Genomic DNA, 21,410 nt, shown 5'->3' with positions numbered 1-21,410 from the left:
CTGAAAAACTATGTGCAAAATCTGCTTTAAACGCAAAGGATGGTCACACCAAATGTTGATTTAATTTAGTTAATAGAAGTCAATTGATAAAGAAAATCTATTTTTGACATTATTTTTTACAGCATCCTCATTTTACAGCATTTTTACACAAGTGCCTAAAACTTTTAACAGTACTGTAGCTTTGCAGGTAGATTTCTTGACACATCTTGGAGACATTGCCAAAGTTCTTCTGGATTTAGTCTGTCTCAGTTTGTTGTTTCTTCATGTCATTCCAGACAGACTGGATGATTATGAGATCAGATCTCTGTGTAGAGCACTGGCTGTTGTTTTAGACTCCTTGTGCTCACTGGTGTATTACAATTAATAGCAAAATTAATGTTTGGAAATGTAAACTGATATTTCCTACTGGCACACTACAACAAAAGATAGAAATAACTGACTTAAAACCATTTTTAGCTGGTGAAAATACTAGTATTCTAATAATTTTGGCCACCATGGTATTGGGTCAATCAGAAACCTTGACTTAAGATGCTTAGACTACATAATGTATCAGTGCTGAATTTCTAATTATTGATGATAACTGATTGCTCTGAGAAACCGATCTTCGGCCAGTCTGTAGGGGATTCAGGTAAACCTGGCATCATACCTGGAACAATCTCTTCAGATACAGCTGCTCCTCCCAGGACATGTCTGCGTTCCAGCACTGCAGTTTTCAGGCCTCCCTTCTGCAGATATGCTGACTGGAAAAATCACAACAGGTTTCATAAGATGAAACTGTTGTGCAACTGGTAAGATACAGTAAATGAGAACACATTTGGTGTGTACTTACAGCAATAAGGCCATTGTGACCTACAAAGGAAAAAAAATGATTTTAGGTTTGTTCAAACGAGTGTATTTTTATAATAATTTACTATTCCGTTAAATAATAACCGATGAAATGCATAGGTTATTTGGTATGACTGTGTTTCACAGTATGTAGTTTGTAACAGCATTTTTAGATATACTAAAAAAAATGCGTGTTTTTTTTTTACAGTACACAAACTTTTACTCTTGCAGGAGAAGCAGAGAGATGCGAATTACATATGGAGCCGTTATTAAATCCATAAACGTTTTGATCTAATTGGGACATTTGTGAAATCATAATTGTAAAACAATGAATACTAATGATTAGTATCTAGTGCACAAATGTAAGTTTTCTCCAGTTTCTATGAAATTATTTTAACAAAAACAATCCTCACAACGTCGCGAAGACGACTGTGATTGGTTTTTCCAAGCCAGCGTTGAGAAAAGTAACAGTCGCCACGTGACCACGTAGTGCGTTTACTACTTCAAAAGTGATTTGAAGTAGCTGTACAACTGGTAATTTTATAAATAAAGTTATAATACACACTGAAGAGGTCTAGTAAAATAATTATTGTTTTTATAATCGAAAAAAGCCCCGCCCATTTCGACACCCAATTTCGTTCCATGTTAAGTTAGATACTGTTCCGTTTCATTAGATGTCTGTAGCCTACCTGCACCGATAACAATCGCGTCATATTGAGGTTTGAGGGCAGTGCTGCTGTGGCTGCAGCGCCGTGTCACTGAAATAAACCCCCTTTGTGCTCGACTTGCCCTGACAGCCGCAGCCATGTCGAATCCTGAAACCCTCAAACCCAAAGCTCAAACTCCACAGCTTCGCCTCCTCTGCACAGTATACTTGGAGGAAAATTCGCTCTTATGAACACACCTCCCTAACATGTTATACAAACAAATAAAAAAATAATTAACCAAATAAACTAGGGTAACGCCTAGGAGGCCTCAGGATTAATGTAGTAATACCATGTCTGTTAAACCAGGGCTGACTTATGTTACAATAACACAAAATATAAAATTAGACTTTTCAATATGCAGTTATTGCATTGATTCTGCTGTGAAGCATTTGTTTTGTAGGCAGTCATGACTGCTGGATCTAAATATGTGCAGATTGAAGCATTTATGCTTGGTCTTGAGCCAAAAGTAGCTGAAGAAAGCTCAGTTGGAATCATTGTGATATCAACGATCTCTAACAAAGACTATAGAATACACTTAAAGGGACTTTGTCTCTAATCTTGGTAAATGTTTATACATGGTTAACGCCTGGTGGTTTGCTTGTCTAGATAACTATTCACATTGAACACTGACATTGAACGTCTAACTTGTTGAGAGTGTTAGATCAAGGTCCAAAGCTACTGTAAGTAGAAAGTATGATGGTCAAATGACCTAACCATGAAAGGAGTAGTTCACTTTCAGAACAAAAATTTATAGATAATGTACTCACCCCCTTGTCATCCAAGATGTTCATGTCTTTCTTTCTTCAGTCGTAAGGAAATTATGTTTTTTGATGAAAACATTTCAAGATATGTCTCCATATAATGGTTTTCTATGGTGCCCCCGAGTTTGAACTTTCAAAATGCAGCTTCAAATGGCTCTGAACAATCACAGCCGAGGAAAGAAGGGTCTTATCTAGCAAAATGATCGGTTATTTTCTAAAAAAAATTACAATTTTTATACTTTTTAACTTTAAATGCTAGTCGTGTCTAGCTCTGTGTGTACTCTGTGTAGAGATTAAAAAGTATACAAATTGCAAATTTTTTTAGAAATTAACCAATCGCTCCGCTAGATAAGACCCTTCTTCCTCGGCTGGGATATGGAGAGAAATCCTGAAATGTATTCCTCAAAAAACATAATTTCTTTATGACTGAAGAAAGAAAGACATGAACGTCTTGGATGACAAGGGGGTGAGTACATTATCTGTAAATTTTTGTTGTGAAAGTAAACTACTCCTTTAACCTTAGATTAAAAGACAATAACCTTGTTTTGTAATCTATTTGTGAGTATAGCCAACTGAAGGTAGGCCTCAAACACAGTGAGAGTATTCCACTTCTTCAGAAGCACACAATAAAAACACATACAAGTTATTTAAAAGAGCTTTGTCTATTTATACCCTGGATCTCAAGGCACAAGGAAAAATCACAAGATGGAGCCAAATGATCTCACATCAGAGCCACAGTAGCTTCATTGTCCTAAGCTGCTTCTTAAATGTTGAGATGAGTGTGAAAACTGGTTATGAGTAAGATAAACAGATATCACCTGTTTGTGGCATGCCTGCGATTTTAGAGTTTGTGAACATGTGATCAACAAAATAAAACTGTGGATATAATTAGAAGTGCAAGTTGTTTACTGTATCCTCATCATTTCTGTATCCTATGACAGTGTGAAAAGTCTTGTGTTCTCTGACATAACTTGTTAAAATGAGAAGATAAAAAAAAGCAATTTACTATGTGACCCCGGACCACAAAACCAGTCTTAAGTAGCACAGGTATATTTGCAGCAATAGTCAAAAAAGCATTGTATGGGTCAGAATTATTCATTTTTCTTTTATGCCAAAAATCATTACACTTTTAAAAATAAAGGTGCTTTAAAGGGTTCTTCACAGCAATGCCATAGAAGAACCATTTTTGGTTCCACAACCATTCAGTCAAAGGTTCTTTAAAGAACCATCTTTATGGAACCATTTAGAGAAAAAAGGTTCTTCTATGGCATCGTGAAGCACCTTTATTTTTAAGAGTGTAAAGATCACGTTCCATGATGATATTCTGTGAATTTCCTACTGTAAATATATCAAAACTTAATTTTTGATTAGTAATATGCATTGCTAAGAACTTTAGAACTAAGAATTTGGACAACTTTAAAGGCAATTTTCTCAGTATTTAGATTTTTTTGCACCCTCAGATTCCTGATTTTTTAAATAGTTGTATCTCAGCCAAATATTGTCCTATCCTAACAAACTTACCCAAACTTAACAAACAAACAAAAAAAAAAAAACGTACCCTTATGACTGGTTTTGTGGTGCATGGTCACATACAGTCAAGCCCGAAATTATTCATACCCCTGGCAAATTCTGACTTAAAGTTACTTTTATTCAACCAGCAAGTTTTTTTTTGACTGGAAATGGCACAGGCTTCTTCCAAAAGATAATAAGACAATGTACAAGAGGCATCACTGTGGGAAAAAAAAAACATTTCTCAGCTTTTATTTACATTTGAACAAAAAGTGGCATGTCCAAAATTATTCATACCCTTCGCAAACTGTCACAGTCTATGGGAAAATCCAAAGTTCTATACCATTCCAAATAGTCTAAGTTGTTCTAAAGCATCCTAATTACCCTGATTCATTGGGAACAGCTGTTTTAATCAACTCAACAGGTGAAAAACAGAAGCTCTCTGCTGTTGGTTTGTGGACAGTCATGGCTAAGACAAAGGAGCTCACTGAGGACCTGCGGCTGCGCATTGTGGCCCCTCACAAGTCAGGAAAGGGCTATAAGACCATATCTAAATGTTTTGAAGTTCCAGTGGCTACAGTGCAAAGTATTATTAAAAAATACAAGACGTTCCGCACTGTAAAAAATCTCAGAGGACGTGGTTGGAAGCCAAAAGTGACACCTGTGCTGGCCAAGAGGATAGTGAGAGAGGTAAAAAAAGAATCCAAGGATCACCACCAAGGCCATCCTGATGAATCTGGGCTCTGCTGGTGGCAACATCTCAATGCAGACAGTCCACAGACACTGCACACCGCTGGGTTCCACGGACGCAGACCAAGGAGGACAACACTTCTCCAGATAAGGCACACAAAAGCCTGCTTGGCCTTTGCAAATGCTCATCTGGACAAAGAAGAAGACTTCTGGTCTTCTGTTTTATGGTCAGATGAAACAAAAATTTTATTTAACAATGATGTAGCCTTCATTCGGTGTAAAAAAGGAGATGCCTTCAACCCTAAGAATACCATTCCCACTGTCAAACATGGTGGTGGGAACCTAATGTTTTGGGGGTGTTTTTCAGCCGGTGGACCAGGGAACCTAATCACAGTAAACGGCACCATGAAAAAGGAGCAATACATCAAAATTCTCAACAACAACATCAGGCAGTCTGCAAAGAAACTTGGCCTTGGTCACCAGTGGACATTTCAGCACAAAAACGACCCAAAACACACAGCAAAAGTGGTGAAGAAATGGTTAGCAGACAAAAACATTAATGTTTTGCAGTGGCCCAGCCAGAGTCCTGACTTAAATTCAATTGAGAATCTGTGGAGGGAGCTAAAGATCAGGGTGATGGCAAGGAGATCCTCCAACCTGAAAGAGTTGGAGCTCATTGCTAAAGATGAATGGGCAAAGATACCAGTGGAGACATGCAAAAAGCTGGTCAGCAATTATAGGAAGCGTTTGATTGCTGTAATAGCCAATGAAGGTTTTCTATTGATTATTGAGAAGGGTGTGAATAATTTTGGACTTGCCACTTTTTGTTCAAATGTAAATAAAAGCTGAGAATTTTTTTTTTTTTCCACAATGATGCCTCTTGTACATCGTCTTATTATCTTTTGGGAGAAGCCTGTGTCATTTCCGGTCAAAAAGTAACTTTAAGTCAGAATTTGCTAGGGGTATGAATAATTTCGGGCTTGACTGTATATGACAATTCTAAAATGAATTATAGCAATGATTTAGATTATTATCAGGGTATGAATTCTCAAAAACGTAAAAGAAGGATGAAATATAAAATCTTTGAATTCTGTCAAATAATGTAAATAACATAATCCGAACAAAATAACACATAATTTGAATATTTTTGCATGTCATTCAGGCATTTGTTCACAAAGAGGAGTAGCAGAATGAATAAAATAATGAATGAATACATGAATTAATTAATAAAATAAATATATAAACAGGACAAGACAAAGCCATATTTTATTCCAGTAGGTGGCGGCAAAGACTTGTCATAATACAGAGGAAGAGCTCATTCCCTTATTAGCCACAAATGTAAAACAATAGATATAAATTTAAACAATGTATTATTATAGGTAGGCTTAGTCATATAAGCCATTTTTATGAAAACAAGTATAAGTATGTTAATTTGTAATTAGGGTTAATTTGTTAACATTAGTTGAATAACAATGAACAACACCTCTACAACATGTAGTCAGACAACATTTATTATACATTTATTATCTTAATGTTATTTTTAGCATTCACCAGCCAATACAGTTGCACAGTGACCTAACACAAAAATCATATTTTTATAAGACTACCAAAGATAAAAGGAAAAGAAAAAAGAAATGTTGCTCATTTATGCTTTAACAAATGTTGACAAAAGAAATAATGTGTTTGCTGAGATTGACCATTTTTTATGTTAGCCTTTTATTTCAATTAATATCTCACTAACATGAATCACTGAATAATTAAGACGGGGGATGTCATAGTTAATTCAAGCCTTTTGAATATTGTCTCTTTCCATTATAAGACATGTCAAATAAAGTTGCTTCAGAGCCTTGCCATCAGAAGAATACTTAAGAAATGTTCTCTTCAGCTAAGAGAAATCATCTTGACTGAAGAGGCCGTCTGAAGAGATCATAAGTGGTTCTCTCTCTATGCTAAATATGATAAGAGATGATGCATCAACGTCACGCTGATGGGACTGCAGACAGCTTTTAGAGACACGTTTGAAAAACAGGAGGTTTGCGGCTTTGTGCATTTCACTCAAGTAACCGAAGATAACCAAAGCTTAGGCCTTAAATGAATTAGAAACTCAATTTGAGTCTATGTGACGTGTAATTGCTGTGACGCAGTATACAATATCCTTTAACTTCTATTTGTTTTGCTTATGCTGTGAAAAACAACTCCTATTGATTCAGGTTCTCAGAAGGAAAAGAAATAAAGTAGCCAGCTATTAGACAATCTAGGGTTTCCCGACACCTCTATCAGAGCCGTCGTCAGGGAATTATGGTCAAGACAGAGAGATACTCTGCAGGCACGCCAGCTTGGTTTTCCTTGAAGGAACACATCTGGACGACACACGGTCAACGTTAATTTGATCAAGGCCAGGGAATTTTGTTCTTGTAAGCAAAAATTAACACTTCATTCCCTTTGTCGGCAGAAATTCTACACCGTGGGCTCACGGCCAAAATGAAATTAGCTGAAAATGGTCCTGCTTTAAAGTATAATTAGCTCATTGTTGAGCAGCCTAATTAATTTTCTTCCAGAGAGAGGATTTTTAACTTTGGGTAAAGATAATGATGCTGTTGTTGGTGTTTACTGAGCAACCAAGTCTATGATTTTTGTTATATTTCAGGCCTACGCAACATTCTGATAATAAGAGCAGTACAAAATAGCATCACAGCAACTATATTGAGATTATGGACCAAAATATATATTAAGTTTTCTAAATTAAAAATAGTATACTACACTGTAAAAAGTTTTCACCAGATTCAACTTAAAAACCTAAGTTCAGCAGCTGCCTTAACATTTTAAGTTAAATCAGCTTAAAACTACAAGTCATTTTAACTTATTATACAATAAAAATGAGTTGATTTAACTTGTGAGTTGAAATGACTTAAGTTGATTCAACTTAAAATTTTAAGGCAGCTGCTAAACTAAAGTTTTTAAGTTGAAACTGGTAAAAACTTTGTACAGTGTAGCTTTGTTGGCGTGAGTTGTTTTCAGCTGGTTTCTGGGCCTGAAAAAACTATTAGCTGGCAGGCTGGTCGAACCATCAGACCGGCCTGATGAGGTTAAGAGACCAGTTAGGACAAGCAAACCATCTCAGGCTGGTTTCTGTTTTTTTTTTTTATTAGGATTTGACCTTCAATCCTAAAGCAAATATTGTTTAACTAGTTTTTTTTTTATTCATATGCATTGGGTGCAGATCATGTTAGTCAAATCTTTTCATTCAACCAGTGAATGAACAATGAATCCGACTAAATCATTTCAAGCTGTTATAAAGAAAACCGATGAAAAAAAACGATTTGTGATCTAAAAGTGAAAAAAAAAAGGAATTTGAAATGGAATTCATTTGATTGCATCACAGTTTTATTATGCATTTGATATTTTATTAAAACTTGCACAAACCTTTTCAGTCAAGAGACTGAAAGTAAATTATTTTGCTGTTGTTTATTATAAATGCAAATTACATTTAGGGACTAACTGACTTTTAGGAAATGAATCAAAGAGCTGCAAATCAATAAACACCCTTTTATATATATTAGAAAACATAAAGAGTTAATTTGCAAAAACAGATAACTCTGTCTTTAACCATTTTCAAAAATCATGTTTTTCATTGTCCATTCCAACTGATCTCAATCTATTTTTAGTAAACATAACAAAATACACACAATAAAAAAAAACATGATTTTTGAAAATTAAAAAACTCATATGCAAGAATATTTGTTACATAAAGCAAGATTTTTTTTATTGCAGAACAAGAATATTTTCGTATACAGAGGGTTTACATTGTGTAGTGTTACAATTATAGTAGCATCGAAAGAAATAGTAAAAACAGTAAAAATAAATAAATAAAAAACATAATTTAACCAAAATAGCTGAAATTGAGAATAACTTAAATTAGATGAATTAACAAGTGAAACATTTTCAAGTATTCTAGATGTTAGGTTATAAATATTATGATATTATGTTCATTGTTTGTCCATGTTTGTTTGTGTATATATGGTACTTTCTGTACATAATTACCAAATTAATCACCACATTCTGTTCTATACCAGTCAAAAGTTTTTGAATAGTAAGATTTTTAATGTTTTTTTTTTTCAAATAATACTCTTCTGTAATACTCTTCAAGCCTGCATTTATTTGATCCAAAACACATATTTTTAATATAGTTTTACTCTTTAAAATAACTGCTTTCTATTTGAATATATTTTAAAATGTAATTTTCTGCATCATTACTCCAGTTTACAGTGTCTCATGATCCTTCTGAAATTATCTTAATATGCTAATTATCTGTTCAACAAACATTTATTATTATTATCAATATTTAAAACAGTCACGCACATTTTTTCAGGATTCTTTGATGAATAGAAAGAAATAAAAAACTTTTGTAACATTATACACTTATTATTTATAATAGTTCTATTTAGCAAGGATGCTTTAAATTGATCAAAAGTGATGATGAATACATGATCCTTTAGAAATCAATTTAATATGCTTATTTGCATATTAGAAAGATCAGCATTTATCTGAAATAAAAAGCTTTTATAACATTATACACTATACCATTCAAAACCTTGGAGTCAGCATTTTTGGGGGAAAGAAATTAATACTTTTATTTAACAAGGATGCTTTAAATTGATCAAAAGTGATGATAAAGACATTTAAAATGTTACAAAAGATTTCTATTTCAGATAAATGTTCTTCTGAACTTTCTATTTATTAAAGAAACCTGAAAAAATCTACTCAGCTGTTTTAACATAACAATAAATGTTTTTGAATCACAAATCAGAATATTAGAATGATTTCTGATAGATCATGTGACTGGAGTAAAGACGCTAAAAATTCAGCTTTGAAATCACAGGAATATATTAAAGTAGTAAACCGTTTTAAATAGTAAAAATACTTTCCCCCTGCATTTTTTCTCTACTTTGAATCAAATAAATGCAGGCTTGGTGAGCAGAAGAGACTTCTTTAAAAAAAAAACACTTAAAATCTTACTGTTCAAAAATTTTTGACTGAATATGCCACGCCAGGATGTCAAGGACGACGTAATGACAAAGTACTTCAAGGGCTAAAAGAGCCGCTGAATTGTTTTGGAACGCTTCTTTATAACAAACTGTTCAAAAGAACCGATTCGCGAAAATGTGTCAGGCTTCCAATCTCTTTTTGCTTATGTCGGATGACTCGGATCTTACGCTATGTTATGTCACTGCATCCCATAAATACCGACTGCGCGCGTTCTGGTTTGAATGACAACGGCTTCCTCCAATCACAGCGCAAGGCACAGCGAAAGGGCGTTTCCGTTTCCCCTCGCGGCCTGTTCCGTCGGTCACCTCCTGCTGCGCAGTTCTCGCTGAACGGGACGCGTCCTCTCCCCGGTGCGCAGGCGGGAGAGGCCCGAGCTGAACGAGTAAACATCGGGCGTGGGACGCATGATTTTAAAGGACAGGGTGCTGCAAATGGAAGCGGATGGTTTTGTGCGCAGGCGGCGGATGACAGCGGACACATCGGGCGGCGATGCCGCTGTTGCTGGAGCTTCAGCGGGCGCGGAGATACACTGGCTAGGCGGCAGGTTCTGGGGTGTTTCCGAAAGTCTCGTTGGCACTTTGACACCTCGGATAGCAGGAGAAACGGAGCTTCATGTTGGACATTTCTATGGCTCCCAGGAGGCCAATGATTTATCGGAACCGGACTATGAGGGTTTGCCCCAGGGTGCCTCCACCAGCACGCACATGTTGGCAGGGGCAGTGGCAGGAATCATGGAGCATTGCCTGATGTTCCCTATTGATTGTGTTAAGGTAAAACATCAAGAGTATTATAAAGAATTCAAGCAGGACTAATGTGACCAGCAGGCCCTTCTAAGATCCGACAAGCTGGCAAGGTCGAGTTAGTGCCCCTGTGTGATTTCCAGACTGGATAGGGTATACTCTACATTCTTTGCAGACAGCATTGTTTCCCTCTGTTCAATTCTCAGATTTTAGTTGTCTGTATTTAGAATTACCTGTTGCTCTTCATATTTATTGCATTTAGTTATCTTATGAATCATTTGTAGTCATGCAATCTCTCCAATGTTTAAATCTGCGTGGACTAATCTAGTAATAACCAACTAAAGCCCCAAGCATGCAATTGCACCAGCCTTTTTTTTCTTTGTGGATTGAGATATGAAGTATCCTGTGGTTGTGGGTGTTAATAGTACATGTCTGAATGCGAGGTGTCATTATGAAACATGAACATGATATAGGAAGGTCACACGTGGCTCCTGCGCTCCTAAACCACATGACCTTGTTGACGCTGCGTTTGGGATACTGCGCATGCGCATTGCGTTTGTAGTCTGAGAATTAGAGGTTTTGTCTTTTAAGTCATAGGTTATCTAAAAGGGTCTCACGTTTTTTGACATACACCATAGCACATACCTGATATGCTACTAGTTACGTAACTACCACACAGATACTCAGACTGCATAGTTAACACTACTGTTGTTTCCCTAAACTGGACACTTCATGTGTCATTGAAGCTGTTTTGCATTACAAGTGTTTGCTGTGGGTGCACTGACCAAGATGCCATTGGCAAACTGTAAGGAAGTATTACTTTGAGTGTTCAGCTGCTCTTGTCAGGATGAACTGAAGGGTTCTTTAGAAACAAAGACACTTGTTTTATGTCTTTTACAGCTGTTCCCTCTCAGTCCAGACTGGCGTCCTAGAAAACACTGATCTGTTTTGTGCATTTTAACACAGTGTTTTTATTACACCTTAAATATATGCTATAAAAATAGCACTAGCCTAACACTACCAAAAGAAGTATCTTCTGCTCACCAAGCCTTCATTTATTTTATCCAAAGTACAGAAAAAAGAGTAAAATTTTGAAATATTTTTACTATTTGAAATAACTGGTTTCTATTTGAATATATTCCAAAATATAACTTATTCCTATGATTAAAGCTACATTTTCAGTATCATTACTTCAGTCTTCAGTGTCACATGATCCTTCAGAAATCATCTGATTTTCATATTAGAAAGATCCACATCTGAAATAAAGTTTTTTTTTTAAATTAGGATTCTGCATAATTTTTTTGGGAAAGAAATTATAGAAATTAATACTTTTATTTAACAATGATGCTTTAAAGGATAACTATTGCCAAAATGCAACCTAGGCTGTTTTTTTTTTTTTTTTTTTTTTTTTTTTACTGTAAACGAGACAAACTTATATCTAAAAGCATAATTACGACAAACGAGCCGTTTTTGAGATTGACCGTGATTTTGTTTTGCGGTCAATGGCCGGTGAATGGGAGTGCTAAGGGCATAAATTTGAGCGCATCAAAATCAATATTTTTACAACATTAAGAAGGCTCAACACACCATGAAACTTTGCTCGAAGTATCGCCTGGGTCTCTACGCATGAACTCCAGCATTGAGAACATTGTTTGTGTACACAGAGTTTACTAAAAAGAAAGGTTTTGAACAACTCACTTTCACTGTTTGAGGTTCCGCTCGCGGCTGTCTTGCCAGTCAAGAAGTGTCGATCTCCGAATGCGAATGAATGGACTCCATAGGACGAAATATTAGGCTTATATGAGGCTCTTTTTACAACTAGAAGGTTAATATTGTTTTTCACTTGCGACAAAACAATGAATTAGCCGTGCATTTTGGAAATATGCTTTAGGAGCTATCCATCTTTACTCTCCTCGCATTCGGAGATCGACACTTCTTGACTGGCAAGACGGCCGCGAGCGGAAACTCAAACAGTGAAAGTGAGTTGTTCAAAAACGTTCTTTTTAGTAAACTCTGTGTACATAAACAATGTTCTCAATGCTCGAGTTCATGTGTAGAGACCCAGGCGATACTTCGGGCAAAAATTTCATGGTGTGTCGAGCCTTCATAGTGTTGTAAAAATATTGATTTTGATGCACTCAAAGTTATGCCCCTAGTACTCCCATTCAACGGCCATTGACCGCAAAACGAAATCACGGTCAATCTCAAAAACGGCTCGTTTTGACGTAATTATGCTTTTAGATATAAGTTTGTCTCGATTACAGTAAACAAAACAGCCCAGGTTGCATTTTGGCCACCGTTATCCTTTAAGTTGATCAAAAGTGATGATAAAGACATTTATAATGTTAGAAAAGATTTCTATTTCAGATAAATTCTGTTCTTCTGAACTTTCATCAAAGAAACCTGAAAAAAAGTCTAGATTTTCAACATAATAAAAATAATAATAAATGTTTTTTGAGCTGCAAATCAGAATATTAGAATGATTTCTGAAGGATCATATGACTGGAGTAATTATGCCAAAAATTCAGCTTTGAAATCACAGGAATAAATTATGTTTTTAAATATATTTAAATTCACAATGGTTGTTTTAAATAGTGCAGGCTTGGTGAGCAGAAGAGACTAATTTAAAAAATACAAAAAAAACTTACTGTTCAAAAACTTTTGACTGGTAGTGAAGGCTAGTACTAATTTTTATAGATTATAATTAAGGTGTAATAATGATGATTTCTGAAATATCATGTGACACAGAAGCGAAATGATGCTGAATATTTAACTTTGATCATAGGAATAAATTACATTTGTGTGATTACATTACTTTTGACTGGTATTTGTTAGACTGTTTCCCTTAAAATTGTTCATATACTAAAAATGCCACTTGACAAATGTACAATTTAATTTGTTTCTGCATTGACATGACTTTTCAATCCCACTTCTACATCTACCTGTAAGAGACAACTTTTATGGTAGTCAGTTTTAATGTATCAAATCGAGTTCAGCCCACATTTATTCTAGTTGAATATCTTGTTTCATTTGGACACATGTTAGTAAGAAAACAGGTTGGAAGTATTTGATGTTGACTTAATGTTAGATTTGTGTAATCTGTCTCATATGGAAATTCCGTGCTGAGGTTGATTCACAGCAGTATGAGTGATGAGGAAATGTAAAGCTAACAGTAGACTCTGTTTACACACAAAGGTCAAGTTAAAATCTCTGAACACACAGTGTGGCATACTGCACGTTGCCCCTGTTTAGAGAAGTGAATCAAAAAGAAGTAGAGAACATGAGCTACAGCATCTATACAGTCCATAATTCAGTTATTTGTATAGTCACAGTACAAAAAACATGATTTTAGTCCAATGCATTGCACCTATAGATTATAACACAGACTGAGTTGCATCATTCTCTAGTTAGGCTTTTCCCTGAAAGAAAAAACATGGGAAATATAATTATAATGGAAAGCGTAGGTGTGATCGCTAAATTACTGCAAATGAGTTCAATCACTAATTATTAAAAATTTATGGAAGGAAATTGATTGGTCAAAAAGGATGGGAACTGTTTGTACTCGTAGTGTTTGTTTTGTTCATGTCCCAGCACATTTTCTCTTATAGGTTTGTGTTTTCTTGGTGGTCAAAGTATGATTTTTGTGAACAATAAATGCGTAGGTTGTTTCCTTAAGTTAAGTAATTTAACTATTTCAGTAAAATATCAGTTCTCTGTTTTGTACAAGCCCATTTTGCATTCGTGATAATTTCAAGAGCAATCTTGAAACTTCCTGTGGGAGCTTGTAGTTCCTCAATCTTTCCCCTGTCATAAGGAACTTTAGACATGGTTTACACACATTTATTGGCAAATATGATTATTTCCCAGGCATTTTATGGAACTATTGTTTCTTTACAGGAATAATGTTACTCATGCAACCACAGCACGCATCTTAAATTTCACCACATTGCAGCTGTTGTTCTGAACGAATGTTTTCAGCCACTCTGACCATGTCAGTTCAAACATGACTTTCGTGGTATGGGTTCAAGGCCACAATGTAAATCTACAAAATGCGTTGTGCAACCAAGTACATTACTAAGGACTAAGTAAATACATTTTTTCCCTGGTTAAAATAATGCCAGTGTTTCTGTAGAAGCTGGTTACACTGAATTGCATCCACAATTCCCATGTATGTCAGGTGACACTGTAGATCTGCAGGAAAAGCGGATTGGGTGGTTAGATTATGTCCCTTTGTGACCTTATAGCTAAACTTCAGTTCTGATATACAGATCTAATGACTAGGCTATGTGATGCATTTTTTTTTTTAAATTTATTTGTATAACTTTTATAAATCTCAAGCTGCAACAAAAATATATTAATGCAACGCACAAAATAATGAGGAGAAAATTAAATATTTAATTAAATATGGTTTCTATTTTTCTTTTTTTTTATATTCAAAGTTTTATTTTTGCCATTTTTTTTTATGTGGTATAAAAATAGAATATCTTGCTGATTTTGCAGGCCAGAGATAATAAAGAATAAATAAACAGAGGCACATTTGCCAAGTGCTGCATTAACACTGTATCTAATGTTTATTCATTTCAATTTATTTATTTATTTATTTTTATTTTATTTTTTGCAAATTTAAACTTCTATAACACTTTTTTTCCTCTAAAAGTATTTATGAAAAATGTATAAAAAATGGGAAAAATTATTGCAACTTGCTGATTCATATATTAGCACAGTAATATTTTCTAGCGGTGTAAAATATGTTTTGCTGTAATTAAATGGCATTTAATAGCTTTGAAAGCATCAAAATAGGTTGAAATATAAAAGCAATTCATTGCATGCCAGATAATGTGGAATTGTGAATTTATAGATTAAAGAAATGAGTAAATAATTAGTTGTAGTTTGTTTTTAATGCATTAATGTAAAAATAAGTTTCTGAAATTATTGGCTAATTAATTTTATTTATTTTTTTAATATCTGCAAGTCCAAGAACAAATCTGAACTGAAAATCCCTATTTTAATGCCTGTATTTATACTGATACTTTAATCTACATCATATGGATTTTTTTTTTTTACTTTACCCAATGTTTTATTTTTGCAGTTTTCTTTTAAAATTTAGTATAAAACATAAGATATCTTGCTGATTTTACAGGCCAGAGAAAAATAAATAAATATATGAAAAAAAAAATTTAAATGTAGGAACAAATAATTTCATTTATTTTATTTATTTTTAATTTTATTTTTTGCAAATGTAAACTACTCAACACTTTTTTTTTTCTATAAAAGTATTTATGAAAAAAGGCTGAGTAATAGAGTAAAAAAAATGGGGAAAATAAATATTATTGCAAATCTTGCTGATTTAACCGGTACTGATTTTAATTTTATTTAAGTTTACTTATTTGTAAATATCTGCAAGTCCAAGATCAAATCTGAACTGAAAATCCCTGTTTTTAATGTCTGTGTTTATACTAATATTTTATATAGCAGGGCTTGTAAGTTTTAAACAATTGTTCTTTGTTGCAGACACGCATGCAGAGCCTTCAGCCAGAGCCAGCTGCACGCTACCGTAACGTGATGGACGCTTTGTGGCGAATCGTGAGGACGGAGGGAATCTGGCGGCCAATCAGAGGGCTAAATGTTACAGCTGTAGGGGCGGGGCCAGCCCACGCGCTTTACTTCGCCTGTTACGAAAGGTTGAAAAAGGTCCTCAGTGATATCATCCATCCGGGAGCGAACAGTCATTTGGCGAACGGTACCAGTTTTCCCGCCCATCAGCACTGCTAATTCTCTCACCAGCGATTAGAAAATGTGTTCTTTGTAATATTTTTTGCTTTTTCAGAAGGTCTTTTCAACTTTATTAACATTAGTTGCAATGACAGCATCCAGATTAAGTAAAGTTCACCAGTGGTTTAAAGCCATCAACATTCTGGAAGTAGTTATTTGGCAGGGACTAGTTATTTCTGTGTTCAAACATCTGTCCATATCTTCTCAGTTGACCTCTTTAAAAACAGTCCTTCTAGTTTGAGGTCAAATCCCAAAATAGGCAAAAATGCCGCTCTCCCATATCACGACACCAGCTATAAATATAAGCGAAGATCACGTGGGTAGTAAATCTTTGAATAATGTGTGGTGAATAATCTGTTTTTAATTGCTTAAATTATTATTTTTGTTTAAATGATGTGCCATTAGATATCTTTAGTCATTAGTCATTGTTGGTGTTTGTGTGTAGTGTCTCTTTTCTTTCTCTTTCCTCCAGGTGAGAGTAAAAGAGTGGTAAGTAACTGCTGGCGTATTACTGTTTACCAGTAGAATTGCCTGTAAAGGAATGACAATTTTATTTGACATCAATATATTTTAGTGTGCTAAGTTTTTTGGATCATAGTTTGAAGGCCAATGCCTCATGCCCTGTTAGATTGTAGACTTAGAAGCTGCAGCAGTTTTTGCTACTTACTGTAAAAAAGAGACCCGATGAGTGGAGCTAATGCCGGTGTTCTGAACAAAAGACTCTTTCTCTCCTGACTTTCCCCAGAGTTTATCCAGACAATCCCTAATCTCTGTGTTAAATCATAGGGGGAATTTGGTGGCTGTTCAGGACTGTGATCCGATCTGTCTGTATATCTGATTGTTGTATTTTGAGTCCAGTGACTATCCACTCTGGATATCCACTTTTGGTGCTAATGTCTGAAGGTATGTGTTACAGGAGCGGCTGGATGTGTTGCCACATTGCTTCATGATGCTGCAATGAATCCAGCTGAAGGTATATTTGCTTTAATCTTCACTTCATGTAAAAAATAAAATACGATTTTAATGTACTGTTCAAAAGTTTGGGGTAAAATACTTTTTTTTTTTTTTTTCAAGAAATTACCAGTTTTATTTAGCAAAGATGCATTCAGTTGATCAAAAGTGACAGTAAAGACATTTTGTAATATTACGAAAGATTTCTATTTCATGTAAATGCTGTTCTTGTGAACTTTTTATCCATCAAAAGAAATCTGAAAAAATATATCAGTTTCCACAAAAATATGAAGCAGCACAATTGTTTTCAACATTAAAAGTAATATGAAAATTGTTTCGAGTATGTTATCAGCATATTAGAATGGTTTCTGAATGATTTATGTGACACTAATATGGAAGCCAGCCACTGATTAAAAAAATAAAAATGTTATTTTGAATTTTTTTCACAATTCTGACTTTTTTTCTCAGAATTCCATGATATTCATTTGCAATTGCAAGTTATAAAGTTGCGTGATAATTTATAACTTGCAACTGGTTTTATCATGCAATTCTGAGCAAAAAAAAGTCAGAATTGTGAGTTTATATCATGCAATGTTGACTTTTTTTCTCAAAATGAAGTGATATAAACTCACAATTGTGAGAAATAAAGTCAGAAATGTGAGATAAAAGCAATTCTGTCTCAATTCCTGAATTTTTCATGCAATTCTGACTTTTTTTCTCAGAATTGTGAGACCTAAACTCCTAATTGTGAGTTATAAAGTCAGATTTTGAGGGAAAAAAAGACTGATGTGTTGCCATAATTTCACGTTTGTATCTCACAATTCTGACTTCTTAACTCACAGTTGCATGGTATAAAGTCAGACTTTATTTCTCAGAATTGCGGCTTTATTTCTCAGAATTGCTAGTTTATTTCTCACAATTCGGACTTTATAACTCGCAACTCTGAGGAAAAAGTCAGAATTGTAAGATAAAAAGTCGCAGTTACCCTTTTTCACTTTTTTTTTATTCAGTGGTGGAAACTGGCTTCCATACACTGAAGACTGGAGTAATGACTGGTTTGCATTACAGGCATGAATTACACTTTAAAATATATTAAAATAGAAAAAATAGAAAAGTTATTTTAAATTCAAAAAATATTTCACAATATTACTAATTTTCTATTTTTGCTGAGCATAAAAGACCCCACACTTTTGACCAGTGGTGTATATTTATTGTATAATTATTTTTATTTTATTTTTGTTTGGATATATTTTGGAATTTGTACAATTCATATATCATGACAATAACATTTTTAGGCACTTACCATGGTATTCTTTGAAATATCTTGTTACAACATAGTATGCATCAAAGTATCTTGGTGATACCATCAGATACCATCACTTTACCATGGTACTACCACTGTAGTACTTTTGTTGTTTGCTAAATTGGATTCAATTACACAGCTACTTTTAAATAATATAAAATAAAGTTGTTTGTTACACCAATGCTAATTAGTAGGGCTGCAATAGTTACTTTTTTTTTATTAAATAAACATAATTACATGTTTATTTAATATTAATAGTGCTGGGAAACAATTTATCGCAATTAATTGCATCCAAAATAAGTTTGTGTTCATAATATAGTACTGTGTATATTTATTACATATATATAAATAAATACACACATGCATGTATATATTTAGGAAAAAATAAGTTATGTTTATATATTTATATAAAATATAAATTATAATATATATATATATATATATATATACTCTATGTATGTGTCTTTATTTAAACATAATAAATATACACAGTACACACACATATTATGTACACACAAACTTTTTTGTTGCCCAGCGCTAAATTTTATTTTTTCTATTTTAAATTGAGCACATCCTGCTCAATATTCTCCTCCAAATTTGGTTGCAGCCCTACTAACCAGCAAACCTTGACTCCTTTGGTCTTAAAGTTCACTATGTGCTCCCAACCAGGAGATGGCAGAAAAGATCTAATTTCCTGTCTAGTTTCACCACCAAAAAATGCATTTCCAAAAGACAGCCTTGTGGGAGCAGATTGGCCTTGCTCTAATTAACAGCTGTGCAATGTTGAAACAGTAGCATTAGCCGAAATTCCCCAAAGGGCCAAACAGACAGCAATGTCTGCTTCTGCGCTCTTGAGGCTCAAGGGCAATCAGTGCAGGTGCCAGACTGAGACCTTGCATAGACACCTGCTCTCAATCGCCTCGTCTGTTCCCAGCAGACCGCTTGACTGTAGGTCAGACAGGAGGCGCGTTTGATCCGCTCACGTCCGGACGTTTCTGCTTTGATGGGCCTACTGTATTTCAGTCATGACCTGACTTGTTGCACTTGCCTAATGTTCCCCTTCCTGTCCTTTTTTGTTTCCTGTCTGACTCTGCGACGGCTGCCCTTGTTCAGTGGTGAAGCAGAGGATGCAGATGTATAACTCTCCATACCGTGGCGTTATGGACTGTATGCGCTGCGTGTGGCAGCAGGAGGGGGCGTTGGCTTTTTATCGCAGCTACACCACGCAGCTCACCATGAACGTCCCATTCCAGGCGTTGCACTTCATGACCTACGAGTACCTGCAAGAGCTGCTGAACCCCCAAAGACAATACAACCCCTCCTCCCACATGGTGTCGGGCGCGTTGGCGGGCGCTATTGCCGCCGCCGCCACCACACCACTGGACGTTTGCAAGACGCTGCTGAACACGCAGGAGTCTCTGGCGATCGATTCCGTCAGCCAGAGCGGAAGACACATCACAGGCCTCGGCCATGCCTTTCGGACTGTCTACAGGCTCGGCGGCCTTCCGGCTTACTTTAAAGGCGTTCAGGCCAGGATCATATACCAGATGCCCTCGACTGCCATCAGCTGGTCCGTCTATGAGTTCTTCAAGTACGTTATTACCAAACACCAGCACGAGAAGCGCAGGATCACGAGGGACGGAGAGAAGTAACCGCTCACAGCTGGCCTGACCTTGGCTTTCTCTTGTATAACCAACCAGATAAGCACTCGAGCTGCAAAAGGACTGATTGAATAAATGATACGCACATATAGAGTCCAAACACTCATGTCTGTTTACTTCCTTTCAGTTGGCATTTAATACTGAAACTTTCCTGTATAATTCAACTAATAATCATGACCTAAGTTCTCACTGTGAAGGCTTACCACATTCGACTTAACCCAAATTACACCTTCCACCAGAGGGCATCAGAGCCCTCTTTAGATGTTATATGCTAATGAGTGGGCGGGTTTTAAGTTTGTGGGTGGAGTTTAGAGCTTCTAGACTTCAATTCCTTTTGTTTCTTCTAAACAGTACACAGAACACCAAACCGGATCCCTTTTTTGTTTTATACTTTTTCAGCCAAAAACAATACGCACAATTCAAGACATATCTCTATACATTCAAAATTAGATTTTAAAACTCACTAAACTCAATTTATGGCAGAACGTAGACCTGTACAGTAATTTATTGCCTTCTCTGGCTGAATAGCACTCAGAGATAATTAAAAAGACATCTATGTTAGAGGTATTTTTGTAGTATTTGCCGGTGGCTTTTTCGTCAGCACTTGTGGGAAATGTTTCTGCAGTTGATCCAAAGTTCTGAGACTGAGATCGTTGCCCCTTTATAACTTCTAGAAATCTGTATAACAGCTTTAGCAAGACACACAGTCCTTTCTGGCCAACATTACTTTTATCCAGTCAACAATGCCTTAGACATGCAGATCACATGACCTGAGTGTCATTTTAAAATTTAGATTCAGATTTAATCTGTTAAAGCCCTTCTGAGTAATTCAGTGAATATGAATTGGTTATTTGGAGATATTTCTTGATGGACACTGGAATGTATTTTGGTTTGCTCTTAACTGAACTTGAGCTCTTGTGTTTGAGAGTTTCAGCTGAAATGCACCTGGCAGTTGAATATATGAGGAGTTTTATTGACGGAAATCTGACTGCCCCGTTTCTTTTTTCTTTCTTTTTTCTTTTTTTGTTCCTCAGCTTTCAATAAATTAGCAGTGCAGGGTTTTCCCTGGCTCGCATAAACTGATGTCAGTGTAAGTTCTTTATTTATTCATGTACTCATAATTCAAGTTTGGTGTTAAAGGAATGTTCTGGGTATGTCAAAAGTTTGAGGTATGTATTTATTATTATTCTTTTTTCTTTCTTTCTTTTTTTTTAAATAAGTCTATTATTGTAACCAAGACTGCAATTATTATTTTTTTAAATACAGTGAAACAGTTATACTATGAAATATTATTACAATTAAAAATAAAAATTTTCAATTTAAATATATTTCGAAATGTAATTTATTTTTGTGATGCAAAAAATAATTTTCAGCGTCATTACTCCAAATAATTATAATACGCTGATTTGCTGCTTAAGATTTATTTATTAAATTGCATTTATTTA

General features: G+C 35.1%; 2 protein-coding genes across 2 annotated transcripts; one reads left to right on the top strand and one right to left on the bottom strand.

Moving 5' to 3' along the window:
• Positions 1–563: 563 nt before the first annotated feature.
• Positions 564–1,679, bottom strand: pyroxd2 (pyridine nucleotide-disulphide oxidoreductase domain 2). The gene is made up of 3 exons (XM_073834585.1): positions 1,515–1,679; positions 830–849; positions 564–740 (listed from the first exon to the last, which is right to left on the bottom strand). Exons 1-3 carry the CDS (start codon positions 1,630–1,632, stop codon positions 564–566), a joined length of 315 nt encoding a protein of 104 aa, XP_073690686.1. The 5' UTR covers positions 1,633–1,679.
• An 8,139-nt stretch (positions 1,680–9,818) lies between these two features.
• Positions 9,819–21,048, top strand: slc25a28 (solute carrier family 25 member 28). Its single transcript, XM_073834877.1, has 4 exons — positions 9,819–10,308; positions 15,790–16,018; positions 16,967–17,023; positions 19,418–21,048. The coding sequence occupies exons 1-4, from the start codon at positions 9,943–9,945 to the stop codon at positions 19,954–19,956; spliced, it is 1,191 nt and encodes a 396-aa protein (XP_073690978.1). The 5' UTR covers positions 9,819–9,942; the 3' UTR covers positions 19,957–21,048.
• Positions 21,049–21,410: the final 362 nt, after the last annotated feature.

Source organism: Garra rufa, chromosome 2 (assembly GCF_049309525.1).
Source record: "Garra rufa chromosome 2, GarRuf1.0, whole genome shotgun sequence".
Lineage (NCBI taxonomy): Eukaryota > Metazoa > Chordata > Actinopteri > Cypriniformes > Cyprinidae > Garra > Garra rufa.
Note: the sequence above shows the minus strand (reverse complement) of the source record. Positions and strands in the feature narration are given on the sequence as shown.